Here is a 24,872-nt window from a genome sequence, read left to right as displayed (position 1 = left end):
CAGTCATATGGAAACCACAATTGCTGCCTTACTGTCACCTTACACATACATTCAGATGTCTTGTAGACAGCAATAGCAGCAGAGTAATTGTTTGTTCATGTATGCACACCTGAGACCTATTGGTAGTGCCAATTAGCCTCCTCACTATGTTGTGTGGCTGTAAACATCAATTGTCGCCAGCTTTGCTTTTGCAGTTTGGATATTACATATCCATTTTAATTCATTTGTTATTCATTCCTTTCAATTTCTTTCACCTTTGCCAAATATTAATATTTTCTCACTTTTCTATGAAAAGCAAGTGATTAATAAAAAAAACTACTAGTGGATAGTGCCTTGCCAGCTTTCTTTAGGTATACCAGCTTATCTTTTGCCTTGTTTCTAAATTTTTCTTGCACTATTATCCTGTTAATTTGTTAATTTTTGGTCCATTTAGAGAAATAAATTTCCCTTGATCTGTTATATACTACATAGTACCCTGTACCTTTGTTAGGTACAGGTTACCTAACAAAGAGCTGGTCAGTACTTTGATGTATTACACTGTGTACTTTAGCTTTGCCCTATGGCTTATTGTAAGTACAAGTGCACAAACTTGCCAAGGTTTGCCAGGCAAGATCTGTTGTATTTTCATGTCTTCACTGGAGATGGACCCGCACCTGCCCTGTACTCTGGCCAATGCCTAAGTCTCCCCTATAACATTGGCCAGGAATAGTCTGCTGATTAGCAAACTTCTGACAACAGAAGGATGTGCAAGACCCAGAGGGATAAGCATTTTTCTACCAAAGCTTTAGCCTCTCCTGCTTAAGAATCTTTTGTTTCTTAAGCATTGTACTGTTGCTTGTTGCTACACTTGCCTGCACGTACACCTATTCACTCAAAACCTGTCTCTAACCAATGACTCAACTGCTCCCTCAACACTGGGTGTTCCTGTAACTGGCTGCTCACCTGCTGTGCCTAATGGCTAGACTAATACACCTGTTATGTCTGCTTTGTCTAGTTGCATGAGCCCATTCATGCCTACATTTCTGGTCATCTCAGCTTAGCTGTTGCTTTTTCATTGCATGCTTTCTGACCTGTTAGTTTACTTGCAACCCCTGCTACTTCTTTTCCTTTGGTATTTATTGCCCTGGTGCTGCCTACTGTACACATTATAACCATTTTCCCTGCTGCACTAATGGTTGCTCCAATGATGCCTCCCCCTGCCTCTGTGATTGCTGCACCAGAGCTTCATCTGCTTCTGCTGTTACTGCAGTTGCTAATGGCCCTCCTGAATCTGTTGTCCTTATTTGTAATGTATTTTTGACACTTCTTCAATAGTGCCTGATGTACTATGCCAGTACCTGATGCATCTTGCTTTCCATCTCTTTCTTTGGTGATAACTACAATTTCAGCTTTACCTAACATGCATCTCATGCCCACTGTGATGCCTGCTCTCGTTTTGACTGCTATTTTAATCATGCTGCTGTCCTGTAGTGTTAGCTATAACTTTATCTTCTGCACTAATTGTACCAATATCCTTATATGTTAATGCTGTTAGAGCTTTAAACGTCCTTGTGTTGCCGATGATCCCAGAGTTTGATACTGCCCTTATTACTCATGATGTGCTCTCCTCTCTCTCTCTCTCTCTCTCTCTCTCTCTCTCTCTCTCTCTCTCTCTCTCTCTCTCTCTCTCTCTCTCTCTCTCTCTCTCTCTCTCTAAGACTGACAGTAGGCACAAGATGAGTGGGTCTGCCCCCAACATTTTTGCCTTACTGAATATGTACTCTACATGTTTCTTGCCTCCTGCTCCCCATGCGTTGCCCTCACTGAAAATATCATCAGGAGAACTCCAGGCTCTTGTACTACATTGCCTATTTATTACACAATCCCCCACAAAGTCAGCTAGGAGAGAGGTTCCTATATGAACTACTGTCAATCACCTTCTGGCAAAAGTGGGTTTTAGGCACTACTAGTTTACTTTTGGCTAAAATAAAAAATGTATTGGCTGTGACAACCAAGGTCAGGAGGTGGATTTGTTTTTAGGCATAGAGCATTCATCCTCCGCATTAGGATGATTGTCTTCCTCTTGGCCAACATCATTATGAAGCATTATGCTTTCACCATCAACCTTTCAACCTTGTTTTCTTCATCAAACTTCAAGGTCCTGGGGGTCTTGGACCAGCTCGACCCAGGCTTGCTCCCTGGAACTGGTACAGAAGTCACTGCCCAATGTGATGAGGAAGATGATGATAACCCTTGGTATCTCAACCTCAAGACTTCTCTTTATGCCTTCCAGGAGAAATCTTCCTCCTAATAAACAAACACACCAACGCAGCCCGGCATTCCTTTGTGCCACGTGAATAGGTTCTCACGCTGCACCTACTTCTGTGGTTGTTGCAGTGATCTAGGAGTTTCAGTAGCAGTCAAGTCATCCAGCTAAGCTGTAGCACTCTCAGCTCTTTAAATGTTAGGTGGCTGTAGTTCTCCCACATGCATAACCTGTTGCACTCTCTGAAGAGGTACTTCTGGATCTCCAACTGTGGTAGAACCAAGTTCATCTCAAGAGAGGCATCTCCCTGGTTCTGCAAGCTCTTGTAAGTTTTCCTTTTCATGCGTGCTTGGGCACACAGTTGAGGAAGCAGCACATCAAGTTCTTATGACTAAAGTCAATGTTTCTGGCTCTTCAATCATTTTCCAAGTCAGTACAGGGAAAGGTCATGAGGCTATGCCAGACAACTCCACCACAGTGGCCTACATTAAGAACCTTGAAGGAATAAGATACGGATGGAGCCTTTGTCATCTGACAATGGAGATCTTCAAGTAGTCAGAGGCCACAAAGTCAAAAGTTTATAAAATTTCTTAAATATCGAAGTACTGTACAAGGTTGAGAACTCTAATGGAAAGGCATTAACTCTAATTTTGGTAATACAACTAAGAAAAGAGGCAAGGGAATAAGAAATCCTTCTGTAGCAAATTAAGATATGAAACCTTGCTTTATCTTATATCTAGCAAGCCAAAAGCTGTTGCCTGTCTTCTAAACAAAACTGCAAGATGATTTTCTTTTCCAACCACTGGTAATTATTATCTATTAAAACCACCTTCCATTTTGTTACAGGGTACTTCTGCTATTGTGAGTAGTAGTGTGAACCTTGGGTCAGCGAGTGTTACTCATCTTGCAGAGCATCAACATCCGTTATCTTGTAGTGCTTTTACATCACAACTCAGTAATCAGAGGCCTCTCACCTCATTTCATTTTACCGCAAAATCGTGCAACATTTTTCTTAATAGTTTTATGACTGTTGGTAATAACAAAAAATTTACTGCTACACTAAACTGCAATACTCTTCTGCTTTAATTTTTTTTTTATCTCTACATTGCTCAACTACTGATTACAGTATTTATTAAAGAGCACTGCAATACTGTTTGCTCTGATTTTCTTTTCATATATGAGCTTTCAACTCTCAGGGCGCAATAATAATGATAATATAATAATAATAATAATGATAATAAAAGGATTTTGACAAAGGAAAAATCTATTTCTGGAGAGGGGCCCGTGTCACCCGGTGAAATAGTCCATTCAGCACTTATTTCTAGGTAATTCCGTTGCTAGATACCAGAGAAAGCTAAATGAAATGCTGGAGTTACTACCCCCAGAGCGAGCTCCACTAGATGGAGTCGTGTATGGAAAAGGGTGAACTACAAAAACACAGAACCTTATCCTATAGAGATTCCCAATGTCAAAAGTCCCAACGGGAGAGGTGCCGATACAAGCCCATGCACTACTCGCGGACTGTATACAAGGCAACACTAGCCGCATTCCATGTTAGCACCCACCTCACGAGAATGAAGTTTACCAAGGGAGGGAGAGAATGAAAAACAGGGGTGGGTCACCGGGTGACACGGGCCCCTCTCCAGAAATAGATTTTTCCTTTGTCAAAATCCTTTTTCTGGATCGGGGTCCCGTGTCACCCGGTGAAATAATAACAGAGAAATAAACATCATTCTTATGCTATTAAAGACTTAAATAGAGACGTTGAAAACTAGGAGAATTCTACCCTGAACATTAGTAAGGTCCTCTAAGTTCATGTAATGAAAATAATGTAAGTGGTCACCGTCTAAGATCATGAGCTTAGAATAGCACCTGAATAGGCTTGTATTAAGAAAATACTTCCTGCCTAATAGCAGACCCAATGACAGTGCCCCCCCCTTTTTTAAAGGAGAGGACCTGACAAAATTGCGAGGTCCTGTCTAAAAAAGCCTGCAAGGAGAAAACTGGACACAGAAACAGACATTGTAAAAGGGGAGTACTTTCCAAGGTGACCACCGAAAATGAGGACCTTCAATTGTAGATAGAAAGTTAGGGTGAGGAATTCACAACACTACCCCTGATGAGGGGAAACCAAAATGATTGGTTCCGCCAGACAGGGCAGACAGTACAGGAAAACTAACACTAGAAGCTAAGCTGATTAAAAATTTTTGGGACTTCCTTAACAAGGAAAGGTAAGAACAAGATGATTGTTGGTTACCGAAGCTAACTCCGATACATTACTCAAAGACCAGGAAACCGAATGTGGACGGAGTACTGTCCTTAGACGAACACAGACCTTAGGGATGAAAGTTAAGAGCCTGTGAGTCTAGTTCCAACAAAACACTTTCCTCGAGGCCAATGCGGCCGCATCAGTACTGTAGCTTCGAAAACTATGTGAAGAGTGCTAGTTACTTAACTGCAGAACCATACTGCAGTAGAGTAGGATCCCTTAACTGATTTCAGGAAAACAGTAATAACAGGACCAATATCAGTTTCCTCCTAAACTGTAAGATTCACAAAGACCACAAAGCCAGGACATCAGAGTTTGAGGGGGCTGACGAGAGGCTGAGTTTATACCAGACGAGACAGCTTGATAGTTTGTGGCTGAATTGGGTTGCAAACAGACCTACTTCCAGGTCCAGGAAAAGGTCACAAGACTACCTGAATGACGCTCCGTCTAAGGACTATTCCGACACCAGGGGAGGCCCTGGATAGGGAAAAAGCAGTGACCTTTTGGACCCCTACGAGAAGGGTGGTAGACAGAGGCACCTCGTCTGTTGGTTATGGAGAAGAATGAACCATAACCTGAACAAGCAATTCGAGTCCAAAACCACTTGTTTACATGCAGCGCACTATTGCTGTTTTGTTCAGAACCAGCCTAAAAGGAAACCTCTTTGGGGGAAGAAGTTTCCCAAGGACAGGAAGACTGTCACCGCCCTCCAAAGCGTTGATATGGAACTGCCGGAACGTGACCGACTAAGTACCATGTACTTCATTGGGCCAAAAAATATCCACCTCACCCGCCCAGAGAGGTGACGGTGTGGAATACTGAGGCCGGAGGGGAAAGCTGGAGAGGAACTGACTTCGGTAAGCACTTGATAGTTGTGCAAGGCTGGAGGCCACTATTCAAGCAGGAGGAATCAGGGAGACACATCCCTGACTCCGCCATACCCCGGTCATAAACTCCAGCTTTGACTTCAGAAGGAGAACCGTCACTGAAGCAAACTGGAGAGAACCCAAGACCTTTTCTTGGGCACGGCGAGAGGTATGCTTGAGTTGATGAAATGATAGGACGTCCTTGCTATCTCTTTCCGCTTCCACTGGATTCACAACTACGGAAGGCTACCCTCCTGAATCAGGTGGGATTCCTTCCTGGTTACTTAGAAGCCCAAAGACTCTAGAAAACCGATTATAATGACCGGCGCCCTCAGGCAATTCCAGACGCTGGGTGCCCAAATGAGCCAGGCAACTAGATATGCAGCTAGCATAGCCTTCTAATACCGGAGCTGTTGAACTACGGTATTGTTCAAACTGGCAAAGACTCTGGAGCCGCATTGAGGAGGGCATGAACCTGAAGGGGTACGCCTGCTCCCCGAGTCTGAATCCCAAGAAGGGATAGGACCTTTCTGCAACCAAGATGTGAAAGGAAGCGTCGGAAAGGTCTATAGAGGTGGTTACGGCTCCACGGCGCAGTAGGATCTGAACCCACAAGACTGTAAGCAACCGAGACTTGCCGCATGAATAAGGAAAACAAACGGGACACGCCCGGAAAAATTTTCCAGTGGAAGGGAACTTCCTTGGCAGACTGAAAAAGCCTGACAGGCCATTCACAAAGACCCCCAGAACTCTGGCCGGAGGCTGATTGAACCTGATTGGGGAACAACAGTCCAGCTCCACCCCGGGCCCTGATAACTATACTCTGGGCCCAGGAACTGAAGTTCCAGTGGCCCCGAAAATGGTACAGCCTCCCAACCATATGAGAAATACTACAGGGAGGAGGCTTGATTGCCTCCCGTGAAGCGAATGCCTTCCCAATTTCTCGGAGAGGAGTAGGATGCTTCCCTGCTCCTATGATAACCCCGAGGGTCAGAGCCTCTGGCCAAATGTCTAGTGAAAATTCTTTCCTTAGGTTTTCGTATGAAGCAAAGAAAACTCCGGCGGAGGCACGTGGGGGAGGCAGAGACACACGGGGGTGTTACAAGGGGCTGATGTGTTGGCTGAACCCGCACACATCGAGGTGGAGGCTGGGAGTGAGAGCTGACGGCTGTCTAGGGGCAGAGACCTGAAGAGCCTGCACCACCGCCTGAGCAGAGGGGCTCTTGAACTACATGAACTTCTTGCCGGACTTGGGACAGGTCCCGGCAAGATCAGACCGTTTCTGCTCGTAGGGTAGACACCCATGAGAACGGAGGCTCTGGGTAACATTAGTAGCCCCAGACGGGCCGTAACAACGCCCACCTGGGAAAAGATTAATTCTCCAGGTGAAACTGTTCATAAGATTTTTCAGCTCCAGGCGGAACAGGCAAGCCTGACTTACACCCTGTTTCAGCTTCCGAAAATTGACTCCGGAAGCTTAGGGAGCTGTACGCTGAATAAATCAGAAGCGTAAGTCCGGGGTTAGAAGATACACTGTGAATGTATCTGTGATATCTGTCTCCCGGAAATGCCTCAGCGATACATTTTCAAAACAAGCCTGTTGATATGAGGGGCTACATTCGGAGCACAAGGGGTAAGAAACAGGGCTCTCAAAGAGAGCACGGTAAGACCCCACAGCTGGCGTGAACTTGGAATTCTCCGCCTGCCACTCCGTTAGAGTTCTCAGCGGAGACGATGTGTCCAGCCCCTAGCTGAGGGCTCACTTATGGATCCTGCCAGACAGATGCCATGCTCGTTCTGACAGTCTGGCAAAACCCGGATAAGAGGATACCAGACCGGAAGGGAAGAAATGCCCTTCCACCAACCTCCGTGTGCCCACACCCCCGACAGGAGGGTGCCTTCATGCTGGGAAGCATAAAGGGAAGACGCCAAGATTCCCCAGACTGGAGGGGAAAAGAGGTGGAGGTGTCCGGAACGATAGAATTCCGGAACGGAGCAGGACTTAACAGGTGATCCATTGACAATGAGTCTTGAGATTAATCTCTTGGGATTTAAGCTCCTGGGAAAGGGAAGGCACGGACCATGAGGTAGATAGTTAGTTTAATAGGTTGACAATGACCCTCAAATCGAGCTCCTTATAAGGAGACCCGTAAAAGAGTTTTCAACAAAGGAAGGAGGGGTAACCGCCTTGCTTTGCTTGGGCCGTGTCCCTTTCCAGAAGACGAGGCCAAACTCGTAGATGGCACCGTATTAGAGATCCGAGACGTCCTCGAGGGGGCCCCGGAGCGGGTCTTCTTGGTTTAAAAAAGGGTCTTTTTTTTTTTTTTTTTTTTTTTTTTTACTGACTTCACCTTAGGGACGGTAGACCAGGAACCGTCGAAAAGGGATGAGAAGCTAACGAGTCCCCTAAAGGAAAAGTTTCCCTCACCTAATTCCGAGCTAAGTGGAAAAGGTTTGCCTCAATTATTCCCGCACCTACTTATCGCTCCGGGACGATGTTCACAGGTCCGAGAACGAGACAGAAGGCATAACGTCTTCAGAAAACTCTCCGTAAACAATTAACTTGAAGCGAAGAGTTACGAGACTTGCGGCCGGCCTCCAGGAGGGGGAAAAATTAGGACCCCAGACACCGGAGGAACAACTATTAATAAGTTATATAAGACGGAGTTTGGCGAAGGAAAAACCGATAGGTGTATATGAAACCTACCAATTTACCGAGAATCTCGCCCGGAAACGGAGTTTGGCGGAGGAAATCAATAGGCGTATATGAAACCTACCGATCCACCGAGAATCTCGCCCAGAGAGAGCCCAAACAACGAAGGATTAACTATTAATAAGCCACAAGAGGCGGAGAACTGATAGGTTTATATGAAACCTACCGAATTAACGAGAATCCCGCCCAGAAACGGAGTTTGGCGGAGGGAAATCGATAGGCGTATATGTGAAACCTACCGATTTATCGCCGAAAGAGAAACTATTAATAAGCCACATGAGGCGGAGCTTGACGGAGGTAAAACCGACAGGTGTATATGAAACCCACGGATTCATCAGGTAGCCTGCTCGGGAGAGCATAGCGCATACAACGCAATCTGCCGGGTGCCAAACGACTAATAATAAGCCAAAGGAGGCGGCGTTTGGTGGAGATAAAGCCGACTGGTGTAAATAAAACCTCACGGATTCATCAAGTAGCCTGCTCGGAGAGAGCATAGCGTTTTACAACCTTCCGAGTCAAGAATAAGTCACATGAGGCGGAGTTTGGCGGAGACGAAACCGACAGGTATATATAAAACCTACAGGTTCATCAAGAAGCCTGCTCGGGAGAGCATAGCGCACTTCATAACCTTCCGTGCCAAACTATAAATCCAAAACAGACTGTGCACCGAATGGGAGCTATAGACTCCGTGACGCTGGTTTGTTGCAGGATAGCGGAGCATTCCTGCACTTGACAAAACCAGCCGAAAACGTATGAGAAAAGGGCATGCTGGAACGGATGCCGGAGCAGAGTACCATAGCAGCCACTAGCCTAGTCAGACCAGGAAAACCCCCGGAGAAAACCGGAGAGAAAACCGGGCTAACAGGACAAAACTCATAGACATAAAAACAGTGTCAACGGAACATTCGAAGCGATCATGTTTGAACAAAATGTGGGAAGGTTATGAACTGTTCGGAAGTGGGCGCACTCCGAGCCAAGAGAGGAAAACCCCGGAGGAGGATATCCTGAACAGTGATAGCGGTGGGGAATAAACGCCGACCGCTAAACACTAAAAACCGCCGTAGCAGTAAGCAAGGAGAGCGCCCAACAAGATAACGAAACACCGAACAGGTAGTAGCAAAAAGGAGGGGGAACGCTTGAAAGTAAATAAAGCAGAAGACAGTTAGGTGGAAAACGCTAACTGGCCTCGTATGAGATCCCAACAGTGAGGTGCGAACATGTAGGAAGCACCACGAAGGAAATAGTCGACGTAAAAGGAAGGGGGAAGGATAGGCCAGGAGGTTGGTAACCCAAAGCAGCTACCAGGGGTGGGACAGCACTCCCCGGGCGCCCAGAGAATCTCATAGATCCCCTCGCTATGTAAGCTGTGTTGCACGACAAGAGCGAGAGAAAAGGAGAGGAAGGGCAAAAACCTCTACGGCCAGGAGAGCAAAGAAAGATAAAGGAGTGTGAACAGGAGTGGGGAGAGCACTCCCGGTCACCTCCAGGTCCAGGTGGAGTGCCAAGTCAGACACCGAGGGACAATCAATCAATGCAGAGGGAGGGGATGTAGGCTACAACATAAAATAAGGATAAATTGCTCTCAAGCCTTGGAAAGTTAACAAACCTTGAAAACAAACCAAGGGGGAGAGAAGGGGACTCTCGATACCACAAAATAATATATATATAGTCGGTAAAAGAAGTGTGAACAGGAGTGGGAGAGCACTCCCGGTCACCATTGGTAAGCAACCCAAAGAAGGATTGAACTAGGATAGGCTACGCAGGTAAACCCTCGCTATTCCAGCTTAACTTATTAGGAACATTAGCCTAAGTGAAAAGCCGAAACAGGGAGAGGGTGGACGTAGGCAATATATCCAAGCCAAAACCAAACAAAGGGAAGCACCAGACATAAAAACACACATGTACAGAACGAGATCACCGACATGAAACTCATACATTACAGATCGAGATCGTCCCCTTTAACGATTTTTCCCAAAGGGAAAAAGTGTTACAGCCAACCCCTAGGCTAACCTAACTGAGGCGATGTAAAGGAAGGAAGCCTAGGAGAGGGGTAAAGGCTAACCAATAACTCAAATAATTCATAATAAAACAAAAATTGTCTATAAGGTACATGTAGGAGGATAGGCAGGCCCAACACAACATGGACGTGAAGGGACATGACCGACCTCCAGTTAAATGAAAGTACCCCAAAATTAACAAAATTCAAAAGCATCCAACACAAGGTCAAAAATTAAATATACCAATGAAAATCATGTTCCCATACACTTAGAGAAGTGAGTCTAAAACAAGGCAAAATAAAGCCAAAATAAGAAGCGAATAGGCCCGAGGGGGAACCACGTAACCTAAACAGCAAGACAGCACTTGACCAGGAAGGGAACACAAAATTCACAAAATAAACAAAATTATAAAAACAAAGTAAAAACAAAGTAAAAACCGTAACAGTACCAATGAAAATAAGATCCCCAAAGGCTAAGAGAAGTGAGGGACAAAAATAAAGCATAATGAGGCCATGATAATAAGCGAATGGGCTCGAGGGGGAAGCTCGTAGCCTAAACGCTCAACAACACTTCTCGTAATGAAGCCACGATAAAAAGCGAATGGGCCCGAGGGGGTAGCTCGTAGCCTAAACGCTAAACATCACTCTCGTAATGAAGCCATGATAAAAGGCGAATGGGCCCGAGTGGGTAGCTCGTAGCCTAAACGCTAAACATCACTCCCATAATAAAAATCACTCTCGTAATGAAGCCATGATAAAAAGCGAATGGGCCCGAGGGGGTAGCTCGTAGCCTAAACGCTAAACAGCACTTCTCGTAGTAAAGGGGGACAGAACAAACATAAAATTAATCAAACCCACTAAAGTTAGGGATCATTAATGGTAAAATATCCCAAATAAAAAGGGATACAAATAAAAAACACAAAACAAACATGCCGACCCAAGACCAAGAGAGGTCAAGAGACGCCGTGAGAGGAGATCGAGACGGGCGTTATAAATCCCTTTAATTATTAAACTAAAAAAAATAAGGAGCCTCAATCGCCTAAAAACAATAAAACACTGGTACTCAAGTAATTGAAGAAGAACCTTGCGAGGATGCCATAAAAATCCAAAATAGAGCACAAAATAAGGATCACAACGAAATTACGTGTGAACGAAAAAACGTGCTAAAATGGAATGCGGCTAGTGTTGCCTTGTATACAGTCCATGAGTAGTGCATGGGCTTGTATCGGCACCTCTCGTTGGGACTTTTGACATTGGGAATCTCTATAGGATAAGGTTCCGTGTTTTTGTAGTTCACCCTTTTCCATACACGACTCCATCTAGTGGAGCTCGCTCTGGGGGTAGTAACTCCAGCATTTCATTTAGCTTTCTCTGGTATCTAGCAACGGAATTACCTAGAAATAAGTGCTGAATGGACTATTTCACCGGGTGACACGGGACCCCAATCCAGAAATAATAATGATAATAATAATAATGATAATATGATAATATGATAATAATAATAATAATATAGTAATAATAATAATAATCTCAGCATTATGGTGCCACAAAACGAATGGTACCTTGCAAAGACTTAGAGATCTGATGAAAATGAAAAAGAAGGTAAAGGAAGAACAAAAACAGAATCATAAAGTATACAATACAAGCCGGGGAAAAGAAATTTTACTGTGACTTAATCTTCAAGAGAATAAACATAAAAATAGTTAACTAAACCAAGAGTGATAATCTTGTCACAAAGATAAAAATAGAATATAAGAACACATAAGCATATATGATTTTGGTAAAGAATTTTCTCAAAGGAAAGTACTGATAAAAAAAATGGAAAATGAGATACTTTACTATCACTGAAATATTATGCTGCTGCATATTAGGACAAACCTTCTAAAAAATGTTTATATAATTTCTAGATATTACTTACAAAGTTAAATATAAAGTAAGAAACCCTTAGTCGCCCTATAGTGTACTTCGAAAATGTTTAATACTGTATTAATATTTTGAGAACCTTCAAACAACAAAAATAAATAATCTCTACTGGCAGGTGACAACGATACCATGGCAACTTCCAAGGAAATGTGCATTTTAAGACAAGGTCACTGTTAATACCTATGACAGTACCTAAGAGTGTAATGGTATAAAACTGTCAAAACTATTTCCAGAATTTTTCAGACCAGGGAAGATTTACTAATTCACAGAAAATATTTTCTTGTTTTTACAAGGCTATACAAAAGTGAGGCACAAAAGAAATGGAGTCCTAAATTTGTTTATATTTACAATATCATTATATGCAGTTTTTTCTCCACCTCACTACTGTAAGCCTATGGAAAATGGCACACCTATTATCCTATGGGACAAAAGTCACACAAGGACATGCAGGCACATACCCCCGGTGGCAATGGAAGAACAAGTTTCCATGCTGCCCAGCAGGTCTTGTAAAACTGTAAAATCATTATTCTGTCAGATATTCAATTATCCTTTCCATGAATTTAATGTGCACCAAGAAATCCCTACAATTACCAATGTTTGTTAGTAATGAAAATATATTAGGGGACTAGTATTCAAGACTGTCGGTCTAAAAACTGTTTGTCTACTTAAGTATTTGAAGATGCATCTAATGTAGCAATTTAATATTTAATCGTGAACAAATATGAGTAGCAATTAAGATATCAAACCACTAACATACTTTAAATATTTAATAGTGAAACTGCCTTTACTCTTCTCTGTAAACACTACCAAAAGAGAGTTAAACATTCTCCAAAGTACTGAAGGCTAAACATTCACATATAGAGAGTAAACACCTAACCTACACATAACACACTTTAACCTTGATTTGACACTGTCAATGAATCAAGATATGTCTCATGATTACAATGGATATTTACTATAATAATGAAAACATAACTCTCAAAAGTAACAAGCACTAAATGCTGGCATAACAAACATCCTCAGTTTTACAGCACTTGACTTAAAATACATCATACTAGAAACTTTTGCAAATGGAGGTACATTCTTTATTAGCAGAAAACAACAAAGTTTTTCACGTAGTGTAAACTTCCTATGCTAAACCTGTCCTAACGCAGAACTGCTAACAAATATAAAAATAAATGTCACTAGTAAGAGAAGAAATTTTACAAATACATGCTAACAGCCTTAGTGATATGTTCATTACAACCAATGACATGCACAAAGCCTTTCAACATCCAAGCAATACCGAAGAGAGTAAATCTGGACTCGGAAGGAAATATTGGCACAATATAATACAGTACAAAAATCAGTTTCTCAGTTTGAAAAATTTTGAGAGGAGGATTCAGCACCATGATGTTATTCTACAAAATACACTTAAGTAGCAACTATAATTGAGATATATATTCTCTTTCTGAGAAAAGAAGGAAATTTATGTTAAGATAGCATGATTATGAAAGACAATGTTTGTTTTCTTTATCGATTTCTTTTAAAAATCTTGGATGGTAGAGAATGAAATATCCAATACAGCCTCTAACACGATAGTCCTAAGAGGAATTAAGTTTTTAAATATCTATTGGTGTGAATATGCATTATTGCCATCACACATTAGTGTACCTCAAAATATGACCAAGTTTTAGCAATCATGCTCTTAATGCACAGCTAACCATGTAACAGCAATAGGTCTTAACATTCTGGCAAGTAAATCGGTACCATGTGTTGGTAACTGGGAACTCTAGGTGTGAACAAACAGTAGTCTAAGACTAAATTTACAGTTCAAACATCAAGCTAAAGGGGCCCTCCTTCCTTAACCAGCTTTAAAAACATTATCTGATTACAGGCAGTCCTCAGTTATCCGCGGGGGTTCTGTTCTGGGGGTGTGATGTTAATCGAAAATCGCCACTAATCGAAAATCGGCGATTTCCGGCACTTTTTCGGCGATTTTCGGGCTTATCGGCGCCGAAAAGTGACGATTTTTGGTTATAGGCGCCTCTGTTAGGTATGTATTGGCGCCAATACCCAATTATCGGCGCCGATAAGCGGAAAGTGGCGATTTTCAGCGCTGAAAACTGCCGATTTTTGTCGCTAGACAAGCGCCATAAAACCGGATCGCCATTAACCGAGCCCGCCATTAACTGAGCCCGCCGTTAACCGGGGACTGCCTGTATTAACCAAACTGTAATAATGCACGGTTTACAAACATATTAGTATATAACATTTCTGTGGATACATTACTCTCACACCTATGCAATGCAAACATGGACATGAAAAAAAGAAATGGAGGAAATTTTGAAAAGTTGTGACTACAGAATGTTAAGATTCATGGCCACAGATTTTATTACAATTACAGGTAACCCTTAAACGCCGACTGGACGTATCGTACGTCGACTAAAATTGTCTGTTGGGTGGCGAGTGGACGTACCGTACGTCGACTAAAAAAAATTTCAACCTTCGGTCAACTCTTACTCGACCGAAATGGTCGAAAAAAGGCAATTGTAAGCTAAAACTCTTACATTCTAGTAATATTCAATCATTTACCGTCATTTTGCAACAAATTGGAAGTCTCTAGCACAATATTTCGATTTATGGTTAAATTTTTAAAAAAACTTTTTCCTTACGCCCGCGTGGCAACTCGGCCGAAAATATCAGAAATTCTTTCATCATTTTGTCGTAATGTTTGCACCGGTTTATATTAGTCGTTACATAAAGTTTTATATATGGAAATGTGCGCAATTTCACGTAGAATACAACAGAAAATAACTCATGGTTGTAGCTTCTATCAGTTTTGAAATATTTCCATATAAATCACGATGTGACAAAATTTCAACCTTCAGTCAACTTTAACTCGACTGAAATGGTAAAAAAATGCAATTGTAAGCTAAAACTCTTACATTCTAGTAATATTCAGTCATGTACCTTCATTTTGCAACAAATTGGAAGTCTCTAGCATAATATTTCGATTTATGGTGAATTTTTTGAAAAACTTTTCCCTTACGTATGTTTCGCTGTAACTCTGCCGAACCTCTCAGAAATTCTTTCGTCACTTTGTCGTAATGTTTGCACCGGTTTATATTAGTCGTTACATAAAGTTTTATATATGGAAATGTGCGCAATTTCATGTAGAATACAACAGAAAATAACTCATGGTTGTAGCTTTTATCAGTTTTGAAATATTTCCATATAAATCACGATAAGTGCCAAAATTTCAACCTTTGGTCAACTTTAACTCGACCGAAATGGTCGAAAAATGCAATTGTAAGCTAAAACTCTTACATTCTAGTAATATTTAATCATGTACCTTCATTTTGCAACAAACTGGAAGTCTCTAGCACAATATTTCGATTTATGGTGAATTTTTGAAAAAAAAAAAAACTTTTTTCCTTACGTCCATGCGCGGTAACTCGGCCGAACATCTCAGAAATTCTTTCGTCACTTTGTCGTAATGTTTGCACCGTTTTATATTAGTCATTACAAAAAGTTTTATATATGAAAATGTGGGCAATTTCATGCAGAATACAACAGAAAATAACTCATGGTTGTAACTTTTATCAGTTTTGAAATATTTTCATATAAATCATGATAAGTGCCAAAATTTCAACCTTCGGTCAACTTTAACTCGACCGAAGTGATCGAAAAACGCAATTGTAAGCTAAAACTCTTACATTCTAGTAATATTCAATCATGTACCTTCATTATTGCAACAAACTGGAAGTCTCTAGCACAATATTTCGATTTATGGTGAATTTTTGAAAAAACTTTTTCCTTACGTCTGCACGGTAACTTGGCCGAACATCTCAGAAATTCTTTCGTCACTTTGTCATAATGTTTGCACCATTTTATTTTAGTCGTTACATAAAGTTTTATATACGGAAATGTGCACAATTTCATGTAGAATACAACAAAAATAACTCATGGTTGTAGCTTTTATCAGTTTTGAAATATTTTCATATAAATCACGATAAATAGAAAAAAATTCCACTTTCGGTCAACTTTAACTCGACCAAAATGGTCGAAAACTGCAATTGTAAGTTAAAACACTTACAGTCTAGTAATATTCAATCAATTATCTTCATTTTGCAACAAACGGAAAGTCTAGCACAATATTTCGATTTACGGTGAATTTTTGAAAAAAAACTTTTTTTTACGTCCACGCCTTACGAATTCATGCATCATTTTGTGATAATATTTTCTCTGTGTTGCTTTGATCGTTTTACAATTTGTTATATGCCAAAATCATTGCAATTAGTGTAAAATACAAAGAAAAAAAATAACTTGTTAGCTTTAACCGTTTTGCTCACAGCGCGATTTGTATACAATTATATATGAAATTTTTTTTTGCACTGTCATATATTTCAATATTTATGTGATGATATTTTTTTAATTTCTGATGGTTGCATACTAAACTTCAGGCAATGACAAAAAAAGGAGCCAAAAATGAACTCTTAATCTTAAAAACTAAGCGTGCTGTGATTTTTTGAAAAAAACTTTTTTTCCGCTTTGGTGCTAACTCCCGAACGCCGCCGGCATACGACAGACACTTTTGTAAATAGAGGCTCGGCGTTAGAGGGTTAAGGAAGTGGAGAGATGAGGCATCCAGCAACTGAGCTCTCAAAGACTAAGATAGTGTGGGCATGTGATGAGAAGATATGTGGAACTGTTTCTGACCTTGTGCAAAATAACTTGTGTGCATTGCACATCAATGTTAATGTCATACATAACTTAAGTAACATATCTTGTTGCCTACCTTAGTATACGAATGTATTTCCGGGTAGCTTTCTAATGTCAAATATGTGGTTAAAAGTCCTTTTCTTGAGAAAGAAAGCATTACCTAAGCAATACTTCTGTGATAATCCACAACCTTTCCCCTAAGATATAGTAATTCCAAGACCCTAAAATCAACTATGATATACTGATTTCTGAAAGATGAGAGCTTCACTACCAAGGCCCCCCAGCCACAAGGTGGCACTGGTTTATCAGCCAAAATGATAGGTTGTCAACAGCAGTGCATTTGACCTGACCTTAATGCCAATGGATGTAATGGTACAATTAGTCATGCATCAGAGTCATTACCACTAAAACAGTGGTAACTGTGTTTCCTAGAGCTAGGTGTTGTAATAAATATGTAGACTGGAGTCCTACTTTCTGATCAAGCAAGTGTCACAGCTATATGGCCAAGAGTTTGATAAGGAATCCTAACAATATCCTTCTAAGTTCCCTGCATACAAATTTTTCAACACAAATCCTAATCACTAAGTAATAAGTTCAAACAACTGAAAAACTTGCACTCCTCATTCATTCAGCAGAACTAGACACAAATTTTATGTGACTAATTTCCAGTGTGAACAAGTCAAGGCTATTTATATACATAAAATTGCTTATATTTCAACTGTTTTCTCATGTGAAATCCACATAAACCAACTGTTAAATTTAGTGGTACAACTAGTGAAGTGTTACTGCATATGATGTGTAAATTTTAACTTTATAACTACAAAAACAAAACAGACATTTAAAAATAAGTTACCTCAGGTAATTATGTTCAGGTATGCTTTAAAGTTACCATCAGTAAAGATGATATTAAACACTGACTCAAAATATTTTATGTAAAGATATTATATGTGCTACCATACACCTAAAGTTCTGTAATGTTTTGTGGAAAAATATCAAAATAATGAATTTTAAAAACTTTCTGCTTGCAAAAAAATCAGTAAGTATTTTCAGAATATTTTCAGAACAATATTCAAACATTTGACAAAGATACTGCATTTGAAAGCAAGGACTTGAAAGGATTTCTAAAAATGCTCACTGAAAAACCTGATTATACATACCTTCAAGACTTTTCCGATCACTGCAGGCACCAACATATTTACGACACTGACTCATTGGATCTTCTATTCCAGCTTCTCTTAAAAATCTGGCTGTCACAGATGGAAAAGATTGTAATCCCCAAGCCATGTATCTGAAAAAGCACAAAGGAGTTTACAGAACTATTTTCAAGAATTTTATCCAGATAATTAACTAGCTCAATTCTCAATGGTCACAAATAAAAGTGTTGGATATTTTTTTAGAAGCTTTTAAGTGGAGAATTTGCCAAGGAATAGAAATTTAAGCATTAAAATCTAATTATAAAGAAAAACTGAAATCAAGAGCAAAATCCTCAAGATATTAATGTAATAACTTTTCATCGTACATTTGTTTCATCACAACTCCCATAACTCATATGTTCATTTCAGAGGTCTCTCAAAGTTCCCTGACATTGCCTCTTTAGTTTAATACAGTATAGTAGTAAAAAGGCAAATGTGTCACTGTTTGTGTCCGCTGTGCTGTTAACAGCTTAACAGAATTAACTAGACTCCTCCCTTACAGGAAGTATTACCTACTTTAATAATTTTTTCTGTTTTATTATTCTACTAATTTCTAAATCCTGCATTTTTCTATCATTCTCATGTTCATCAGTGATTTGCTACCAATTTTCGAGCATTTTTATTTTTCACCTCTTTCTCAGTTTGGTGATCATTCTTTGAGTTTAGTGCTTACAGCTAACTGCGCAGTGATTTGATATTTATTTAGTCTGATGCTGGTGCACACTTTGCATCATTTTCAGTTATGTTGTGCACAAAGAGTGAGAACGATCTTACTCTTACACATAAACATCATTGTAAATTTTATATATTTTTCATGTTCATCTCTATTTTGTATTTCTGGGTTTTCTTTCTTGTATAAGTGTTTCTATTATTATCTAGATAAATAATTATCTGTTTTACTGTTTTGTCTAGTGCTACAAATCTTGCAGCCTCGTATCCATAATATACATACAATGAGGGAAGTGATTAAGAGGAACTGAATGTCCACATGGTTCATGTATTGTATCACTTCTGCTTTTCTTTAGTCTGTTAGACAAGAACAGTGTCTGGGAATATTCAAAGACCATGAATGTGGGTATACGGGAGTGAGCGGTCTCCATGGAAAACTAATTTTGTCTTGAAAAAATCTGAATTGTGAAGGTATTGCTTTTACAATATACACTGAGCAAAAATGTATAAAAAGCAGGACATGTGAGGAATCCAAAATGATGAGATCACGATGCATTGTGATATTGAAAAATATTTATACTGCAACAAGTACATTTAGGAAATCATGTCAAGTAGGGTCAAGCTCAATTTTTAATATCTCATCAGATAACCTATCACTGAATTTGGATAAAGCATCAAATGTGAAATTATGTACTGTAGTTGCTGTACATTTAACTTGAAGTCTGAAACATTTATATATGACTACTCAATTCCCTTTAAAAAATTAGATTTTACTCTAAACATTAAAATCAAATGTATTTGTTGCCATAATGACTTAATCTGTAAACAACCACAAGTCATCACTAAAGACAATTAATGCTCACAAAGCTTACCTTTCTCGCAATCTTAGAGCCTCTATCAGGAGCTTCGATGACTTGGAGATATCTTCAACAGGCATCTGAAATTATGGTCTTAGATTTAGATACATTATCCACATTCCTAACAAAATGTTATACAACTTCATGTATTCAATGTCAAAAGCAGAGATCAACTGCAAAATACAAAATACTGTACACTGCACCAATAATGCATAGAGACATCTACAAAAGCCATAGTTTGGAAAAACGAATAATGACCTCATGTAAATGAAGTATATTTGTCATATACAAAACTGCAAAATTATCAATGATTATCTGTTAACAGCAACTTCACTGCCATTTAAGTGCCAATATGTTGCACATAGCCTAAAGGTGACAATTCAATCCAAACAAGTGGTAATTACCTGCATGAATAATTTCATGCCTACCATTTCTACACAACAACAACACTGTTATAATACTTTCTCCTCTGTGCTGGTCATGAATCATTCTCTATTTTAGCTGGTTCCATCAAACTAAAAGCTAGTGCAAAAATGAAATGCGAAAATATATCTACTTCACAACAGAAAGATTAATATTTTTTTCATAACATCCGTCAAAACTCAAAGAAAATGTAAAGAAAAGGAGCAACTCAAAAGCAGAAGCTCAAAGCATATTGTACTTTTTTTAAATAATATTTTAAGTCCATGAGAGAATGTTACAAAAATATTAAAACAATATTCCATTGGAATTTCCTACTGTTAAAATACTTAAAATATACTTTTATATTTTCCACAGGGTTTAACTCATCACTCTCCTTAGCCTGCTGTTCATCACAAATTTATGTGCAATGATGTGCTGAAAATTTTATGCTATATTAAAAAATTAAACTGGCATTGTAATTGCAATGGTCTCCTACACCACAAGTGATTACCATCTTTTGACTTGCCTTCCATCTATTTTTCATAACAAAATATACTTGCTCCAAAAATAAAATTTGGATATTACAAACAATACTGTAGTTTCATTTGAATACTGAAGATAAGAGAGGATCGTCAATAAATCTGTACTAAAATGTGTTATTTTAGTGATCAACTGCAATGACTGCAAGGGCAGGAACCAACTCCAAATTAAAAACTTGTCAAATCAATTATACTGGGAAAAATTTTTTGTCTGTTAGTTAAAATGTGATACAGGCTTCAGGCAAAAAATGAAGGCACCAAGAGTATGTAATTCAACCTTCGGTGAACTTGGTAAAAATACTTCAATATTTCTTCCTCCTCTGAATACTGAAATTTCTTTTCTCACCCTGGAGGATGAAAATTTAAATTCATAAGCTTTGTTTCCTCCATGAAGCTGAAAAAGCTAATAATACAGTCCTAATGAATATTTTCAAAATTATGTAGCATGTATCCACCATAACCTATGCTTTTTGTGCTTGCATGCATTTCTATTTATACCTTAAACAAAACTACTCTAGTAAAATTTAAAAGTTAAAAAGAACTTTTTCAAATATTTACTCATAAAAAAGAATATATGTAGTTCTCTGAAAAACACATCAACTTAGTTACATCATCACATTGTACTTCTGCATTAAGTACAACATACACAAATGACATTTATATTAATATGTTCTTGGCGTTTTAGGGATAAAAATCCGAAAAAAATCAGAATTTGGAGTACAGTATTTTATGAGATAATTAGTTTTATTGCTGAATTTGAAAGAGACATCAATCTTTTTAAATTCTGATACTTGCTTCAATGACCTCAACAACTCAACAGCTATCTGTTTAGACTGAATTCCATCCACAAGAGAGATACTGAAATAAAACTAAAATACTTACTCTCATTACTACCACACCAGAAATCCATGTCACTTACAATACTGTATTCCTTTCAAGTTCAAAACTGTGCAGTTAAAAATTTTCCTCCTGTGAAGTCTCATCAGAGAAAGGAAAAAGTGTAACCTAACATGGATGCCATCTATTGAATATTTCAATTTAGAGCAGTATTCTCAATGGTACTTTCATTTGTACAGTACTGTATCTATAATTAAATGTAGAACTCAATATATTAAGTAGGATGTTAGATTCATTCCTGAACATAAATACTTTATGCAAGACTTTATGGAAACATAATACTGTACAGTATAGACAAAAATCCTAATTAACTGACTTGAAATACATTCAATTTCAAACACATAACTACACAGCAGGCAAAGAGCACCAGGCTACAAATATACCATTGCAGATGAGACACATTTTTCAAAATACTAAACACTATATTTCTCCTCTCAACTAACACTGTATAATAACTGATGTTTCAGATCTAAAGATGTAACCTCATATCCTTGAGTAAACAGCAATGAAAACTGGAGATGGCGAAACCAAAATGCAGGAAAACAATTGTTTCGTCCATTCAAAAACTGCTGATAGTGAAAAAGGTTCATGACTTGCATGACTCTTCAAAGAAGTTTGCACTGTCACTTTGGTAACGCATGAACTGGTGTGAAGAATTTCTGCAATGATCTTCAGTATCTCAAAAGCATTTAGTTAATGGATTTCCAATTAATCAAGAATTGTCAATAGAGCATAAAGAATGTCATATAATCAATACATTTTATAGTCTAAGTCACTTGAATCAATATGATGAGCCTGTTAGTTTTTATTATATAATGGAATACAGTACATATATGAATTAAAATTAAAACATATACAGTACAGTACTGTACTTTTTACAGAATGTGATGATTTGTTTTGGTCATAATGCAAACTTAACTGAAGCCAAATTAGCTAGCAGCCTTGTGGAAGAACTATGTCATTATCCAAGGAAAACTTTTAGTAAATTTGGCTCTATTAGAATACACTGTACTTTAATTTTGTTCAATTTGTACAGCTTGAATACTGTACTTCCGAAGTTCAGTTAAAAAACAGCACTGCATTTGTAAGTACAGTAATATTAAATAATTACCTCTCCTGGTGCAAACATGCTCTGCCCCAATTAAACACACCCATACCACATACAGTATAATGCAAACATGAATCTAAACGTTTATTATTGATGTGGGTTAAGTTTTACAATTATGTTCTGATATACATGAAATGTTTTCTACAATTATGTTTCGATATACATGAAATATTTTCTACAATTATGTTGTTATACATGAAATATTTTCTATATTTGTGTTCTGTTATACACGAAGTAGTCAGAAAAATGGACAAGTATATATGTTTTACTATATACTGTACCCTATCCCCCAAAAATTATTACCCCAAAATTTCAGAAGGTAAAAAAAAGGTGTACATGTTCTTTTGAAATCTCACTATTGCATCTGTATATAAAGATGGTTCTGATCTCTGAAGTGTTCTCCAATGCTGAAGGGGTTCTTATAGCAAAATTATGCTCAATAATCTTGTAAAAAAGATTTATTAACAAAATTTACGTACAAAATCTCATTCTCAAGAGAAATTTATTGCCATAAAGCTGACACTAAATCAAACAAGTTTTAAGTTGTTCTGCATAATGATGTTGTAAGAAACCATCTTTCTTCCTGCTGTTCTGGAGAAATACCACAAAACTTTACGCAGTTATGTTCCCAATTCATAAAAAGCTGGAAAGTATAAAAATTTACTGCAAATTTCAACAAATGAGAATCAATGTCAAAATATTTATCCCCAACTCTTCCATTTTCCAACACATATAGTATATTAATTTTTTCTCTCACAAAACAACGAACCTAAGAATTTCCTAAATATTTTTCAAATTCTGTGATTTTGAAACTTACAAAATCAGGTACAATATGCATTTGCCAAACATATTTCACAAAAATTTTTTGAAAGAAATAGTAATACATGATGCAAAACACAAACCAACCAATAATTATCATTATTATTAAACTAAAACAAAATCTCAGTTCTTAAAGCCTGATCCATAGGATTTACAGCAGAAGTCTGATTACTGTAATCAGCATTCAAGAGACCCAACTCATTCCAAAACAGTAAATATTCTAAAGAAAAGAGTCACCTACTCTTTCAGTTCCTAACATGTTTTGCTGGTCTAAAAAACATCACAAAATTAATACATAGTTAAACCAGTGATTCCTTTCCAAATACAGCACAATTGCTCAAACATCTGATTATACCATCTCAACCCCCTCCTAGAACATTCCCCTCCCCCCAAAAATACAAGTACTGTACATGTACACTATGTACATGCATTGGCCTGTACTATGTTGTACTGTACTATACTTTACTGTATAACTAGGTAAACCTAAATAAATGTTTTACCCTGTCTGTAAATATCAGTAGTATCAATACCAATCTTAAAACTGAAGAGTTTTCTTGTTGTAATATGGTCAAACAAACAATCCTACAATCTACCTCCCCCTACAGAATTCTAAAGAAGATAAATGTCAACATTTCATTTACTTAAATTCTATCGTTTACAATATGTACACGGTTGCAACTGAGACCTACAGCAAGAGGGGATCAAGAGCTGAAGATGGCCATTAAAACAAGCAGCTGGTCTCTGGATCAACAACCTCTAAAGGCTAAGGGTCAATAATATCAGACTGTGGTAAACAACCTCCAAGTTCTTGGGCTCTTGAGTCTCTAGGAGTCAGGATATCATCCATACCTTGAAGTTCATGTTCATCAAGCTCCAGGATATGAGACTCAGCACTGGTACTAGAAAGCACAGACCAAGAAAGAGGTGGTTCACGGATTGTTGCATGCAAAGAAGAAGCGTCAGATGAGAAGGCAATGGCTTTCTTAACCATGCCAAAAATGGTGGCCTGTTTACTGAGGATGTTTTTTAAGTCTGGAAGTCCCCTTACATCAGATGGTATCGCACAACTTCCAATCTGTTGATATATATAAAGTACTTTCAAACATGAACACAAGATTACTTCGTCAACTGTCAACACTCAGATCACTGGTTCATCATCCTCCTTTCCCAACAGTCAACAACCACCATCTGTGTTAGCAATCAATTGCTCTCCTGTTTCTAAATCCTAGCTTCATCCTGGATACCCCATCCTCCTGAGAAATGTTCTCAATGCCCATTCCAAAGTGGACTTCACATCATGCAAGGCTATGGCAGTCATGTAAATGGCATCTCTGAGGATGAATTCATGCTGGGAGTCTTGGACACAGAGGTTGGAATTCAATTATTTTTGTGCAAAGAATGCTAGGTAGCTGCTTCTGAATTTCATAATGAACCCTTGATCAATGGGCTAGATCAAAGATGTGACATTAGGTGGAAAATACACTATCAAACATTCCCATTCATAACTTCCTGTACCTGAGGATGGGCAGGACAGTTGTCAAGCAAAAGTATAACATTTGAGACTACAAAAAAACCAGTCTCAAAATTAACCTTTACTGCTTGAACACATTATTGGTTAAACTCATTGAGAAAAGCTAGTGCTGCCATCCAGGCATTATTATTATCATTAACA

The 24,872-nt window shown here is 38.7% G+C and overlaps 1 protein-coding gene across 17 annotated transcripts in view; it reads right to left on the bottom strand.

Moving 5' to 3' along the window:
- The window catches only part of AMPdeam (AMP deaminase), a 139,767-nt gene that overhangs the window by 41,615 nt on the left and 73,280 nt on the right, over positions 1-24,872 (bottom strand). For 9 of the 17 annotated variants that reach the window (XM_067120216.1, XM_067120219.1, XM_067120223.1 and 6 more), the window contains 3 exons: positions 19,451-19,515; positions 17,874-18,004; positions 12,471-12,524 (listed from right to left, as the gene is read on the bottom strand). In XM_067120216.1, coding sequence (XP_066976317.1) covers positions 12,471-12,524; positions 17,874-18,004; positions 19,451-19,515 — 250 coding nt within the window. The remainder of the gene's footprint in view (positions 1-12,470; positions 12,525-17,873; positions 18,005-19,450; positions 19,516-24,872) is intronic. The other 8 variants (XM_067120218.1, XM_067120225.1, XM_067120231.1 and 5 more) reach the window with 1 other exon arrangement.

The sequence above is a fragment of the Macrobrachium rosenbergii genome, chromosome 18 (assembly GCF_040412425.1).
Source record: "Macrobrachium rosenbergii isolate ZJJX-2024 chromosome 18, ASM4041242v1, whole genome shotgun sequence".
NCBI classification, from domain to species: Eukaryota; Metazoa; Arthropoda; class Malacostraca; order Decapoda; family Palaemonidae; genus Macrobrachium; species Macrobrachium rosenbergii.
Note: the sequence above shows the minus strand (reverse complement) of the source record. Positions and strands in the feature narration are given on the sequence as shown.